At 45.8% G+C, this 16,139-nt stretch overlaps 1 protein-coding gene across 6 annotated transcripts in view; it reads right to left on the bottom strand.

The window, feature by feature from the left end:
- TMEM255A (transmembrane protein 255A) overlaps positions 1-15,884 on the bottom strand; it is a 58,939-nt gene extending 43,055 nt beyond the window's left edge. For 5 of the 6 annotated variants that reach the window (XR_012160987.1, XR_012160988.1, XM_073361313.1 and 2 more), the window contains exons 1-2: positions 15,648-15,884; positions 10,125-10,267 (exon numbers count right to left, since the gene is read on the bottom strand). Coding sequence is in view for 4 of the 6 variants with exons in the window: in XM_073361313.1 (XP_073217414.1) it covers positions 10,125-10,267; positions 15,648-15,705 (201 nt within the window). In the remaining 2 variants the exon portion in view is untranslated. The remainder of the gene's footprint in view (positions 1-10,124; positions 10,268-15,647) is intronic. The other variant, XM_073361315.1, reaches the window with a different exon arrangement.
- Between the last annotated feature and the right edge of the window lie 255 nt (positions 15,885-16,139).

The raw sequence follows: 16,139 nt of genomic DNA, 5'->3' as shown, positions 1-16,139 counted from the left end.
TGGAGAAAAGCTTGCAATTATGAAATCTGAAGTCTCTAAAACCCAAAGATAAATTTATAACTTTTGTTGTAAAAAATCTCATTGTTTTTAAGCAAAGCTTGTAATTTTTTGGGCCTGGTTCATGATTTCCGAACACATGGGGATGGCAATCTTGCCTACACCCACCAAATACTCCCTTAAATATCTTTCACTCCAATTCTCCGCTCACATGTTAACTCAAACTTAAGGTACAAGAAGAAAAAACACACCAACAAAAAGTCTTATCCCCAAAACGTCATCATAAGAATCTGCTATCCAGAGCAATGTCATGCACAAGGTACATTGGCCAAAACAGGCAGGGTCCCTAGGAGGCATAATGGATCATGTAAAAAGGCAACTACTTAGCTAGTTTTGCTAAACAATAAAATTAACCCCAGATATCTTGATGTTGATTTATGCATTTTATGAATAACTAATGGCACGAAAAGAATAAAGTGTCAAGTAATAATTTCTGTGATTTCCCATTTTGATGGTTTTCTTCTGGGGCAGGGGTATCGGAAATGTAACCACCTGATCAGTGGGAGGATGGTTTTGAAAAGGAAATTTGGAAGCCTGCTCACTAAAATGCATTACAGGAAGGATAGTCCAGGACTTAAGGCACTCGCCTGGGACATAGGAGATCTGGATTCCATTCCTTGCTCCGCCACAGACCTTCTATGTGACCTTGGGCATTTCACTTAGCCTCCCCGTGCCTCAGTTCTCCATCTGTAAAATAGTTCCCTGCCTCACAGGGGTGTTGTGAGGATAAATACATTAAAAGATTGTAAGGTGCTCAGACACTGTAGTGATGGGGGTCAGATAAGGTGCTACAGTAGCAATAATGAGTATGATAGATTAGAGATTTGCTCTCAGTTTGTGCACCTATCTTATCCACCTGCCATGATTTAACTTCTCTTAGCACAAATAATTCGTATTTTATTAGAGTAGCAAGAAATAACTGCAAGCGCCAGGTATTTTTTTATTGTTTGGTTTTGTTTCTCAGAATTGGTCATACAACTTTTTACAGACATGCAACTTTTTGCGGGGGGTGAAGGGGTGTGAGGGCTCTGGTTGGGGGTGCAGGCCCGGGGGTGAGGCCCAGGATGAGGGGCTCAGGGCTGGAGTAGAGGGTTGGGATGCAGGGGTGTGAGGGCTCTGGCTGGTGGGGGGGGGCAGGCCGGGAATGAGGAGCTCAGGGCTGGAGCAGAGAACTGGGGTGCTGGGGGTAAGGGCTCTGGGATGGGGCCGGGGATGAGGGGCTCAGGGCCAGAGTAGAGGGTTGAAGGGAAGGGGTGTAAGAGCTCCAGCTGGGGATGTGGGCTCTGGGATGGGGCCGGGGATGAGGGGCTCAGGGCTGGAGCAGAGGACTGGGGTGCAGGGGGTGAGGGCTCTGGGATGGGGCCGGGGATGAGGGGTTTGGGGTGCAGGAGGGTGCTCAGGGGCTACAGCGGGGAGAGAGGACTCCCCCCAGCTCTCTCTCCTCACAGCAGCAGCACCTGGGCTGGTCTCTCCCCGCCATGGCAGCTCTGGGGTTGGGGCTGCAGGATAGGCACCCCTACTCCAGCCCCAGAAAGTCTGGGCTGGGGGAGGGCTCCCCGGCCGTGGCGGGGGCCAGGCCAGTCTGGTTGTGGCTGAGGCAACATCACCGCAGCAGGTCTGGACGACCTGTCCACGGCTGGGTCTGGGCCACTCCGGCCACGCTTGGGGCCAGCCCTGGCCACACTGCAGCAGAGTTGGGGTTGGGGGAGGGGTGCCCCATGGCCCAGCAGGTTGGGATCCGGCAGCAGGGGCATCCCTCCCCCGGCTGTGGCAGGTCCCAGGGTGGGTTTCTTGAGCACCTGCACAGCCACGCAGCTCACAGGGATCTTAGGGGGCAACTGCAGATAGTTTTAAACACGACAGATGGAATCGGTCTTAGAAGGAGCCAGCATGGACCTTCTTGCCACACATGCCAATGTTATCTCAAAAATTAGGGCCTATGTGAACCCAGAAGCAATGGAAGAACTGCTGGTCAGCAAGAAGCAAGCAGGAGAAAAGGCCTCAGGGAAAAAGGGTGTTGTGAATCTTATCTAGATTAAGACTGAACATAAGGGTGAGCTGTCTCAAAGTGTTTTTTTTAGCTGAAGTCAGTAATTGGCCGTGACATCATACATTTGCAAAAAGAGTTATGAATTTGAGGGTTCTTTGTCAGACCCTACCTGATCATGCTGGAGCCTGCCAGAATGAGACGGTTTTCCCTGGGTCTGGCTGATTTGTAAGCATACTGATCATATGCTTATGAATACTTTGTTACTGTGTTCGGGGGAGAGCAATTGTATAAAATAACCATTTGGCCTTTGGACTTAAGAAAGGAATTTATCTCCCATATTAATATTTCCACTATTAAAAATTCCAACAAGGGGTCCCCCCTTCAGACACCTGACCATGATAAGGAGAAGAAAGAAGAGGACATGGGAGGATACGTTTGGTGAGAGCCTGCAAGCCAGGGCTGCATCAGACCGGGAGCAGAGGGCCTGGAGGGTGAATATTGCAGAGAGAATGGACAGGGAAAGAGCAAACAGGAGAAAGCCCCAGAAGACACAGAGGGAGATGCACCAGGATATAATGGGGCTTCTCCGGCAGCATACACAGATGCTGTAGAGTCTTGATGACCTACAGGTCCAACAATCAAGGGCTCACCTCCCTTTGCAGTCGTTGGAGAACTCGATTTGAGCATCTACCTACACATCCACCCCCCAACATTTCACATGGCATCATGGGCTGTTTCACATACATTGACCTGTGAGAGCTACGATTGCTATATGTGTAGCCAATAAGAACTGAATTGGACAGGAGTGTTCGTTCCTCTTGTGAAGTTCTGTTAATTTAATTCAGAAGTTTTTATTGTATTTGCTTTTTAATTGCACGTTGGAATTTTGCACTGGTTTTGATATGCAATAAAATTTATTTTTTGGTAAATAATTCATTTTTATTACTTCACAGTATATGCTGCAGAATGCCAAGTGCTACTGAAAGCGCCCACTACTTGTTATTGTACAGGGCACCAGAACTCACAGGATCAGTGACAAACACCGAGTAATAATTATGAATATACAATAAGCACTGCAAAATTAATAGGTGCATTACCAGACAGGGTTATAGTCATAAATGTACACCAAGCACCACACAATTCCTAACAGCCCCCAGAACTGCAGGGCCAGACAGAGCACAGTTCACCGCAGCACATTACTGCAGCTGACTGTCAAAAAGCTCTTTCAAGGCCTCCTCAGCTGCATAGCTCCGCATTGAGCTCTAATAGCCCTGGTGTCTGGCTGTGCAAACTCAGTCTGGCCATGTGAACTCAGTCTGGCTGTGTGAATTCAGCTGCTCCACCTCGGCCCTCCACCCTGGCAGTAACTTTTACCCCTTTGCCTAACAGATAGTGGGCAGGATACAACATGAAGCTATAACCATTGGGATAGCTTTTTCATTGAGATCCAATCCAGTGAGTAAACAACGCCAGCACCCTTTCAATCTACCAAACATACATTCAACTGTCATTCTGCACCTGCTGAACTGGTAGGCGAATCTTTCCTTGGTGCTGTGAGGTGGCTGGTGTACGGCTTCATGTGCCAGGAGAGCAAGGGGTAGGCTGGGTTCCTCAGGATCACTATTGGCACTTCAACATCCCCAATGGTAATCTGCTGGTCAGGAAAGAATGTCCCTGCTCACAGCTTTCTGAACAGCCTTGTGCTCTTATAGATGCGAGTGTCTTCCCTGACCAGCCCACACTGATGTTGGTGAAGTATCCCTGATGATGAAGGCTAAGATTTTGTCACAAGCAAAAAAGAAAAATTCCCGGAAGCCGTGACCTGTCTGTGGCTTTTACTAAAAATATACCCAACAAAATGGGGATCTGCAGGTCCCCACACCACCTGAAGCAGGGCAGCTGCACAGGGGCTAGGAGTCGCATGCAGCCGCTGGGGGTGGGGGGACACCACTGCTGCCGGGAGCTGCGGGGGTTCCCCCTGCCACCTGCAGCTGCTGGGAACTGTGGGGCTCCCCCGCCACCCAGGTGCTCAAGATTCTGTGACCTCCGTGACTAACTCGTAGCCTTACCGATGACCCACCAACCCTTGCATAGCCACAGAAAAGTAGCCCTTCCTGTTGATGTACTCTGTGGCAAAGTGGGCTGGTGCTAAAACAGACGGCAAGCATATCCCTATTGCCTCACCGCAGTTCGGGAACCCCACTGCTGCAAATCCATCCACTATGTCCTGCAGTTTAATGGCCCCCCATACTCGCATGGCAACAGCCCCCATTGTGGATTTACCAACTCCAAAACAATTTCCCACTGACTAGTAGCAATCCAGCACTGCCAGCTTTCGCTGAGTTACCGTCACTCACTTCTTAACTGTCAGTGCAGCTGTCATTCTGGTGTCCCTGTGCTGGAGGGCTGGGGTGAGCTCGGCACACAGATCCAGGAATGTGGCCTTTTGCATCTGAAAGTTCTGCAGCTACAGTTTGTCATCCCGAACCTGCCTTACAATGCGATCCCACCAGTCAGTGCTTGTTTCTTGGGCACAGACACAACACTCAGCTGTCTGCAACTGCTCCATGAATGCCGCCAATAACCTTTAATTGTTTTTTTCTGTGTCCCACAGCAAACTGTCCCTCCACAAAATCATCATGTCCCCCACTGCTCCGCTTCTTCCTCTGGCTCTGCAAATATCAGGGGATCGTTTGTCCTGTTGATGACAGTAGTGCAGAGCTGTGGAGGCTCCATGAGTCTGTCAGAGATGGCAGACAGTGAGAAGTGCCATGCAGGTTTGTGAGATTTAAAAAAAAGGTGCAAAAATGATGGGATAAGGATGGCATTATGGAATGGAGAAAGTTGCACGATGGAAACATGACCCCTTGTTCCCAGTCACCTCTGTGCGAGTTGTTTTTTGTCCCACAATGCATCACCAACATTTCCCAAAAGACAGTGAACCAGATCATAGCAAGTTGCACACTGGGATGCCTACCCATGGTGCACTGCACTGTACATTCACACAAGCACTCCTGGTGAGTATGTGCAGTGTCCACTCAAGGAGCCAAGTGTGCGCATGCATGGGCAATATCCTAACTGCGGCAACCAGAGTTTGTAGTGTAGACACGTCCTCAGACTCTCCTCCCAAATTCTAATCCATTTTCAAACACTAATTGTAGTATGTAACTATAACGGTGGAGACACACCACCACGGAGCCTCCTGCTGGTCGTGCTGGGAATTAGCTCTCTTGGACCACCAGGGTGCCTTTTACTAGAGGTTTCTCACTCGCCTTTACTTCCACTTCCTCCACCACTTCCTGGACTTGCGTTGCTCCTGGACCGTGGCATCCTCTTTGGGACATGCTCCTCTGGCTGTGCCCCAGCCCACTGCCTCCCCCGTTTCAGGGGAGGGGCCGTCCTCGGTCCCTCTACTTGCCTCAGCAGCCAACTGCAGTTTCTAGTCTAGCCCCTGGCTTCAGGGGCAAACTGCAGTCTGGATTTAGGCCACTCTCCTCATTGGCAAGTAGGGAAAAAAGGGGAGGTGGGGACCCAATCCCACCCGGCCCAGGGACTCTATAGCTGGCAGCCACTTACTGCCCCTCCTCCTATTCCCTCTGCCTACTTTCCCTGGGCCACTTCCCCTATTGCCCTACCACCTTCCCTGCCCTTGCTTCAGTCTGGCCATGGTCAGCCAAGAGCATCCCTACTTCTCCAGTGCTCCTCTGCAGACACTTCTTCTGCCTTGCCCTCCAGGGAGAGACTGCCTTTGCTCTGTTGAGCAGCCCTTTATATATAGGCTGCTCCAGCAAGCCTTCTCTTGATTGGCTCTCCCAGTGAGCCCTTTCGTGACTGGCTGGGTTCTGTGCAGCCTCTCCAAAACTGCCTTAACCCTTCTCCTGCCTGTGTGGGGCACGCGCCCCACCACAGTAATCTATCATTTAAATCAGCTTCTGTACCAGATGACTGGAGGATAGCTAATGTGATGCCAATTTTTTAAAAAAGATTCCAGAGGCAGTCCCAGCAATTACAGGCCAGTAAGCCTGACTTCAGTTCCAGGCAAATTGGTTGAAACTATAGTAAAGAACGGATTTATCAGACACAGAGATGAACATGATTTGTTGGGAAAGAGTCAACATGGTTTTTGTAAAGGGAAATCATGCCTCACCAATCCACTAGAATTCTTTGAGAGGGTCAACAAGCATGTGGATACGGGGGATCCAAAGGATATTGTGTACTTAAATTTTCAGAAAGCCTTTACAAGGTCCCTCACCAAAGGCTCTTAAGCAAAGTAAGATGTCATGGAATAAGAGGGAAGGTTCTCTCATGGATCAGTAACTGGTTAAAAGATAGCAAACAAAGAATAGGAATAAACCATCATTTTTCAGAGTGGAGAGAGGTAAATAATGGCGTCCCCCAGGAGTCTGTACTGGGACCAGTATTGTTCAACATATTCATAAATGATCTGGAAAAAGGGGTAAACAGTGAGGTGGCAAAATTTTCAAATAATATAAAACTACTCAGGATAGTTAAGTTCAAAGCAGACTGCAAAAAGTTACAAAGGGATCTTACAAAACTGAGTGACTGGGTAACAAAATGGCAGCTGAAATTCAATGCTGATAAATGCAAAGTAATGCACATTGGAAACCATAATTCCAACTATACATATAAAATGATGGGGTCTAAATTAGCTGTTACTACTTAAGAAAGAGATCTTGGAGTCCCTGTGGATAGTTCTCTGAAAACATCCACTCAATGTGCAGCGGCAGTCAAAAAAGCGAACAGAATGTTGAGAATCATTAGGAAAGCGATAGATAATAAAACAGAAATTCATAGTTCCTCTATATAAATCAATGGTACGCCCACATATTGAATACTGTGTGCAAATCTAGTCACCTCATCTCATATATTGGATATATATTGGAATTGGAAATATATAATATATATATATTTATAATATAGTATAGATATATTGGAATTGGAAAAGGTCCAAAAAAGGGCAACAAAAATTATTAAGGGTATGGAACAGCTTTCATATAAGGAGAGATTAATAAGACTGGGACTTTTCAACTTGGGAAAGAGATGACTAAGGGGAGATATGATAGAGGTCTACAAAATCATGACAGGTGTGGAGAAAGTAAATAAGGAAGTGTTATTTACTCCTTCTCATAACACAGGAAGTAGGGGTCACCAAATAAAATTAATAATCAGAAGGTTTAAAACAAACAAAAGGAAGTATTTCTTCACACAACGCACAGCCAGAGGATTTTGTGAAGGCCAAGACTATAACAGCATTCAAAAAAGAACTAGATAATTTATGGAGGATGGGTCCATCAACGGCTATTAGCCAAGATGGGCAGGGATGCAAAACTATGCTCTGAAGTGTCCCTAACCTCGGTTTGCCAAAAACTGGGACTGGGCGACCGGGGATGGATCACTTGGTGATTATCTGTTCTGTTCATTCTCTCTGAAGCACCTGGCATTGGCCACTGTCGGAACAGGATACCGGGCTAGATGGACCATTAGTCTGACCCAGTATGGCCATTCTTATGTTCTTAATTTCAGACATACTGAAGTATCACTGAAGCCAATGAGGCTTAAGCACCATAAATGCTGTGTTGAACCAGGGCCTATAAACATAAACGCAGTTATAATGGGTGGCTGTGCTTTACTTTTCATATCTGAAGTTATGTCAATAATAGCACTTTTACCAGTAGATCTCCAAGTGTTTTACAAAGGAGTAGCATTATCCCCACTTTACACGTGGGAAAGCTGAGGCGCAGAGAGCAGAAGCGTCTTGTCCAAGGTCACCAAGCAGGCCAGTGGCAGAGCTGGGAACAGAGCCCAGGTTTGCTGAGTCCCAGGCCAGTGCTCCATCCAACAGGCCACACTGCCTTCTGTGAATGCACAAATTAGGCATTCCCAGCAAATAAACCACAGAGCCCTCAGTGTCACAAAGGTTAAGCATCCCACACTACAGCATGACTGTGTGTTGTGTTACCTATATCTCCAAGGCCGGATCCTCAGCTTGTGTAAACAGGCAGGGAAGTCAATGGAGCTATGCCGAGTTATGCCAGCTGAGGATCTGGCCCCAGTTCCTTCTGTTTCCCATGTTAACAGTAAAAAGCAACCCAGGGTACATTTTTATTGAAATTCCCACAAGAAGAACAAAAGCCCAAGGAAGTAATCACTTGATTCAGACAAACATCAATTTAACACAGTTCTTCATCAGCCACCTTGGTAAACTCTGTTTGCACAGAACAGACAAAATAAAGGAAAGAAAGAAATTAGTACTAAGCCAATCAGTTATTAGAAACACTGTCAGCACTGTAGAATAGTGTAAAATCTATTATTACAAACTTCAAACAAAACGTAGGACTCCACACAAATTAACTAAGTAGGTGAGAGATAGCATATAAATGAGTTTTCTTTTAAACAAGACACTGCATTCAGGACGCCTGGGTTCCTACTCAGAACTGTTACAGTTCTCCTGCATGACCTAAAACAAATCACTTAACCTCCTTATGCTTCCGTTGCCAATCTATAAAATGGGCATTACTTACTCATAGACTATAGAGCACTTTGAGATTACTGGATGAAAAGTGCTAAGTATTATTAATATGTCTGTGTTTAACGATGACTTCCTACAGAAACAATTCTACCTTTGATCTTTGCACAGATCTCCCAGGGAAATCAATGGGACTAAGAATAGAATGTGACCGAATGAGTCCCTTATGGAAAAAATATCCAAACAGAGCCAAAAACTCGCCTGTTTTCAGAAAAAAACTAATTGTTAACTCAATGGATTAGGGTTTTCGTCTTCTGCCATAACAAGGGCATTGAATAATCTGCACTTCGGCATGTTCTATTGCAATTCAAATGTGTGAACAAGACTTTCCCAGGGTGCTACAATCAGAACGAAGCCATTCCTCTGGAGCTATAGAAGCTAGCTTCTTTGGGAAATCTCATAGCATGTGCATACCTTCCAGCAGTCTCTTTGAAGGAGTAAAGAGAAACTCCAGAGCGTTGTGAAACACTGGCTATTTTAAGTATGTACTGGATAACGCAGCAACAGATTACAATGTTCTCATGTGCAGAAAGGTACGTGAGGTCACCGCACATTTCCATCCAGCTGATTAACAAACTAACAGGCAGGGATGCAATCTGAATAGTCAGGTGGCCCTGCCTGCTACGCTGAGTATGTTAATTAAATCAGTGCCCTCAAGAATCTGAGTGCCAATGGGAACAGTGAAGGGTTTTGGTTTTTTTGCTGATGGAGACACTTTTTCATTGGAGGTACAAACTCTATTGAGATTAACAACACTCCTCATATAGTCCAGACAGCTGTAAAAAGGTAACAACTTTCAATCGCTAGCAATCAGCTCTGGCTTCCAACCAGAGAACTTCAAAGTGTTTAGGCTCCAAAATCATATTCCCATCACTAAATAAATGTTTACGCTTTATGAATGACTTTCAAGAGGTCTGTGATAGGATCTTATTTTCCCATTTTAATTTTAAAATAGAAATTGGCATGCTAACAGTTTTGACATGGATCAATCCCTTGTCAGCTTGTAAAATGAAGAAATCTAGCACTAACTTCTTTCCGCTTCTTCAACTGTTCCTAGTTTTTTCCAGTCTGGGGCTGTGACCCTGTAAACAACTTTGAATGTAACTTTATACACGATTACACACATGAGCTCAGCGGAACTAATGTTTTGGGCCTTGATTTCCCAGCTGTTTTTGGCATCTCTCTCTTACCCCACACTGGATGAATCAGACTTATGCAAACTAAAAATGTTTTACAACAAACCATATGTCAGCCAAAAATCACATTTATCTGGAGGATTTGGAGCTGTGTAGATCAACATATCATTATTGCGCAAGCCTAGATTGGAGAAGACCGCAATTTGACTGGATGGGATTTTCACATGGACATGAGTTGGAATGTGCAAAACAATAATACATAATAAATGGCAATAAAGTAGCTGAGCAGACGTTAGTATTTAGGAGAGGGTCACCCTTTTATAACATTTGCAGCATTACAAACGACTTTGTAGGCAATAAGTTTTCTAGACCTACCTACGAGTTCTATACTTACAATAACCCCAGGGTAATAACCTCCAACAGTCACATTTTGGGTTCTTGTTGTAGCAGCTAGGCCCACCGTAAGAATTAATACTGACACAATGAGGAGAGTCACAGTTACGTAGAGGGAATTTCTTTTTCTTCTATTGAATGACCCTAAAAACACACATACACAATAGAATTCGCTAATTCCATCTGGGAACAGCAACCATTTCCCGAAGTCCCCCTCCCACCGCCTAGGGTGACCAGATAGCAAGTGTGAAAAATCAGGACGGGGGTGACAGGTAATAGGAGCCCATATAAAGCCCCAAATATCGGGACTGTCCCAATAAAATCGGGACATCTGGTCACCCTCCCACCACCACATGCTGTCAAAACTTGATTTTCTCTCTGACAATGTAATATTCAGCTCTTTTTTATTTCCGTCAGCCATTTCTCACTTTAGCTGAATATATGAACCACTGTAGGTCTGGAATTAAGTTATATCTCTCACTGTTTGGATATATAGCGATGGATCTCAGCTGGTGTAAATCTCCATAGCTCATTTGCCATCAGTGGATTTATGCTGATTTACACCAGATCTAGCCCTTAATGTCTGTGACAATTAATATTATTTTATTACTAGTACATGTATTAAATAAATTATTATTTAGTCTATTTGCTTTTGTTAAATTAAACAGCCACCATACACTTTAAAAGTGAAGTATTTAAAAGGTGATCTCATCACATGATAATAAATACAGGTATCCACAATCTTCTATGTAAATGGGCATTAATAACAACCATTTTTCCTCATCCCAGGTCATAAATATTAAACTATAACTAAGCTGCTGGTATTTTTAGATGCTGTTTGTAAAATGAATTTGTGGATTATTAAAATGTATATAAACTGCCTATAAATCCTTAGATTATGGACTAGATTTTTTAAAAATAAGTTTAAATATGTATAGGGTGCCTGAAAGAGTGTAAATATAAAGTAATGATTCCTTTGCCAGCAGGAAAACCAGTTGTGATGTTCAAACACTATTTTAACCCTACTTATTCAATGTATATTTTGCAAAGTTTAAATCACTTTGCTGATCAATTCTTCTAATTAAATTTTATAAATTATGTAAACATAGCTGAGTACAAGTCAAGTCCAGCCAGCAGGATAACATATTTCCAAAGGTTCCCCTGCCTGGCTTTCTAGATTGCAAGTGCTCTTGGGAGCTGTCGGGGTGATTCTAAATCCAAGTTATGTGAAGTCTGTGGTTCTTAGAATCACCCAAACAGCAACTTCTAAACATTCTAAGGGCTTCCCCAATAGTCTCCATCTGGTATTATAAAGAACCAGCCCAGAGGAACTGCTAAATCTGCTGGGAGAAGAAAGGACCAGCCTAACAGAGGAGAATCCCACACTCAAAGCTCCCTATACAGAGACAGAGAAGTGCTGGTCCAGACACGCCCCATTCCCCCCCCTCACTTTAAATACAGTGAAACCTATACAGCAATCAGCCTTATGAGACAGCCTTCTGTCTTGAGGCCATATTCCCCAGGCACACCAGATGTAATCCCAATTAGCTTTTCTTCATGGTTTATATAAAGATTTTGTATTGATATATAACGATGTAGGTTAGGGGTATGATTTGTTAGCTAAATAGTTACATTGGTACAACCCTTACTATGGATGCAGTTTTATCAATATAAAGGTGCCTTTTAACAGTACAGTTTATTCCCCTTCCCATACAGGAATACCAGTAAAAAACTCCCTTATACTAGGAAAACTGCATGCTCACAAGATGGATTGTACTGCTTTAACTCTACTTATACAGTGAAAGTGGAACACCTTGTGTTTGTAGACAAGCCCTTAAGAAGGCCACCTCCATTAAGAAACCAGTTTTCTGTAGATCTCTCAAATGGTCACTGACCAGTACATTGCATTTCACTGTGTATTACAGAAAGTCTTTAAGGTTCCCTCTTCCCTCCCTACACACAGTGACATCAGGGCAGCCTGATCAGCGTCCCATTGCATCAGATGACATCGCCGTACCACACACTTCAGCATCTTGTTGAACAGCCACTGGGATCACAATTTTGTCACCTCTACTTGTGCAAGTATTTCTGACTCCCACTGATTTCATTGGGACTGCATACGTAAATCAGGTTTACTCATGTGAGTAAGGGTTGCAGGATCAAGGAATAATACCTTGTTACCTAGGGAGGTGGTGGAATCTCCTTCCCTAGAAGTTTTTAAGGTCAGACTTGACAAAGCCCTGGCTGGGATGATTTAGTCGGGGATCGGTCCTGCTTTGAGCAGGGGGTTCGACTAGATGACCTCCTGAGGTCCCTTCCAACCCTGATATTCTATGATTCTATACCAGTAATATTCCGGTTCCAGGCTGATTGAATTAACTTTAGCTGCAGACGTCATGGTCAGTTATCATGCACAGCGACAGCCAGCCAGCTACAAATATTTGGCCCTTAGCTCTGCATACCACTGACCAGTTAACTTTTCCTGTAGTTTCACCATTCCACACACTGGCATCCCTCCCTCCCTCCCCCCCCCCCCCCCCCCGGAGCCATCAACTTCAGTGAAGTCCTTTAACTTTTTAAAAGCAGTCTGAAAGTGCCACCCACTAGGGAAAAAAGTTTCTACATACCGTACATTTCAGAACTAACACAATTTGTCACTGTGGTAGGGGGATGAGTTCCGCTCCAGGGTGGATGCTCATTCCTCCTTTGTTAACGTTATTGATTTGTTTAATATTTCTGATATCCTATGAAAAAAGGCCTTGAAAGATTGGCAAAAACTCAGGGGAACAATGCCTCATGAGATAACAGCATGAGACTGGGGAGAGCATCTCTAGTACAAGTGCTTACCCACGCTAACGTTAACGAACAAAGAACAGGTACAAAACTGCTTCAATAAAAAAAAAAAAGATTTCAAACAGCTTCCCCTAAAGCCACTTCCTTCAAAGATAGTCAAAGTGGCTCCTAATATCCAGGCCAGATCTTATCACCAGGCCCTGGCTTTTATTGGCTACAGGATGAATTAGTGTGCATGTGTATAGATGGCTAAGTATTTTTCTGTTTTGTATTTTGCTAAATGTGTCAAATAAGTTAACAATGCAAAATATGCCCTGCTAAAGCATTTCAAATCTGTTGACTTTTAAGGAGAACATTTTCTTTGTATTTACTGCCTGACAAATACTAAAATTTAGCTTTCCCTAATGCTCCATTGTTTGTATTTTATTTATTAAATCCCAATTTAATTATTTTTATAAATTTACATTCCAGATGGATACCTCAAATTCTCAAAGACTTACAGGTTTAACTTAGCCAAATGGGTAGAGCTTGTGGAAAGAAAAGTAAAAAATGCCATCAACTCTTTTATAAAAGAATAACTTAAATTAGTCCTGCATTTTGTCTCATACAGAGTTGCTGTATTAACCAACTTTAATCAACGGTTAATACACAAGCTAGCTTGAATGTAAACTTAAAGTGGTTTAATATATAAAATAGCATGCAAATGGGTTTGAATGCATGCTTAATTGTTTTGGGAAGGAGAAAGGAGGAGATAGAGATCAGTGCTGTTTGTGTTGTACGTTTTGCTAACGTATTTAAAATACGTCTGTCCTTCAAAAAGATAATTCATTTTAAACCTTAGGAGTCCTGATATTCACAACTCTTTAATATATAACACATATCCCCACTGGAAGAAACAAGCTAACACCAGTTTCTTAGGTCACTTTTAAAAGTTTAGGGTAGTTTATCTTTATTTGTATTGTCATGTGTATATCATTCGACCATTGACTAAAAGATAAAATGATTATCAGAAGTGGAGAAGATGGCACACAATGAGCACATATTTAACACTTATTCCTTGGTCATTAAGCCTTTTTACCATTCATTTCCTTTATTTAGAATTGTACTAGTGGTTTTGTGCAATTATTTAATTGAACATACTTAGATTTGTGATCACCGCATTAAAGCATATCTTCCTCTAAAACAAGAAAGAGGCATGAAAAATATATTTATTTGTCATGATTCTCATAAGGATAAATTAAATAGATTTAAAAAATCTCTTTCAAAATAGCCAAACAGCCCCATGAAAGCATATGGCCAAAAGTGATACTTGGGGGGAGGCGGGACGTCTAGTGTGGGCCAGCTCACTGGACGAAAAGGGGACGGAAAAAGGAAGGGTATGCCATTTAAAGGTATTGTTATTATCTGGCTCAGGCTCACAATATCTCTAGCACAAGCTACTTTTACCGCTGTAAGACATTGTCACCCACCTTGTACCCTGAGCTGTGACTTCTGCACAAACACCCTTTCAAACAAACCTTGCACAAAACAAGGCGCTCTACATGTGTCTGACAAAGTGGGTATTCACCCACGAAAGCTTATGCCCCAATATGTCTGTTAGTCTATAAGGTGCCACAGGGCTCTTTGCCGCTTGCACAAAACAATCTTTATATATTCAGCGGCTCTCAAGAACAAGTCTACAGCATTCCCCATCACTGCAGAACCTGACCCAGAATTAGCGCTTCATTAAAGCATAGAGCAAGAGCAGGTAGTGTTCCTGATACATAAAAAGGCTGAAAAACACATTAGCTTCCTGCTCCGCACCAAATTAGGGAGATAAGGGGGAAAGCGCTTGGAGAGAGGCTATGAATTCTGCAACATTTCCTGAAACATGCTGCTCCAATTGCAAACGGGAAGCTACCTAACCATACAGTGTTTGTTGTAAACCTGCATTGTCCTGTGTTAGACACCATATTCAACGGAAAATGGATTTCAGAGCCATGCTCGAGAACCAAATGATTAAACTTGCTCTTAAAAATGTGCAGATTTTTAAAAAATCCTCTGTGGGCACTACCAATGGGCAGGAGGGAGGGACGGCCAGCGCCAGCGTAAAGAGAAGCCACTGCTCGCCAACGCTTTGCAAAATGTGGCCAGTAACAAGAAGTTTAGAAGCCCCACCGAGGCAAGCCTGGAGAAAAGGATGATTTGAACCACTTGCTGCCTGCTCATGCCGCCACTGGTGTGGCTGTGCAAGGGGCCGGGGGCTTGGGCCCCTGGACTGGCGCGTTCACAGAAGCGCCAGCCGCAGACGGAACCTCCGGTCCCAGGCCGGATCGCATCGCATCGCAAGGCGAGGGAGGGAACCCCGCCGACTGCCAGCGATTTGCACCGCGCAGCAGGCCCCACGCCTCTCTCTCGGCATCAACCCGATTCCCTGGCAGGAGCGGGGCCTTGCCGGTGTAAACGGGGGAGAGGGGGCCGCTGCGGGGAGCTGAGCGACCCGCCTTTCGCCCGGCTGCCATCGGACCTGCCCGCTTCCCCCAGAGCGCCAGGCGCCCGGGCAGAGCAACGAGGGCGCCGCCGGCCCGGCCAGGGGACCCGCCAGCCGGCCCCGGGGCAGGGGGAGCGGGGCTGGACGTGCCCTCCCCGGGGCGGGCAGCGGGCGAGGGGCAGGGGGCTGCCTGCAATCCCGCCGCGCCCCGAGCCCCCGGCACTGCCCGCTGCAGCGCCCGGCCCGGCGGGGGGCACTTACCCGCGGAGTCAGGCAGGGGGACGGCGCTGGAGCGCTGCGGAGTCAGGGACTGGCGCATGCTGCCGGCTGCCGCTGCGCTGCCCAGCCGGGCCCCGGGGGCGAGCGAGCGCCTAGGAGGCAGGAGCGCGGCGCCTCCTCCCCGGCCCTCTGCGCCCAGCCGCGGCCGCGTCCCCCAGCGCAGCCCGCCTGGCCATGCCCGGGGCAGCTGCTCGGGAGGCGGCCGCTGGCGCCTGCGCAAGGCTTCCCCTGCCCAGCTCGGCGGGGATCCTGCGCCCCACCACAGGAGGAGGGCCCGGGGGTGCCAGCCCGGCGGGCAGCCAGTGTCTCTTCCCCCCCCCCCTCCCGGCCCCAGCAGCATCCGGGGGCTTGCGGGGCTTCAGCAAAGGTCCCGATCGGGTGGGCGAGTGCGGGAGAAGGGGGGCAGCCAGAGAACCATTAACAAGCCCAGTAACAGCAATGGCTAGTTCCTGCTAAATCAGTGCAGGGCCACCT

Source organism: Lepidochelys kempii, chromosome 9, assembly GCF_965140265.1.
Source record: "Lepidochelys kempii isolate rLepKem1 chromosome 9, rLepKem1.hap2, whole genome shotgun sequence".
In the NCBI taxonomy this organism is placed as follows: Eukaryota; Metazoa; Chordata; order Testudines; family Cheloniidae; genus Lepidochelys; species Lepidochelys kempii.
Note: the sequence above shows the minus strand (reverse complement) of the source record. Positions and strands in the feature narration are given on the sequence as shown.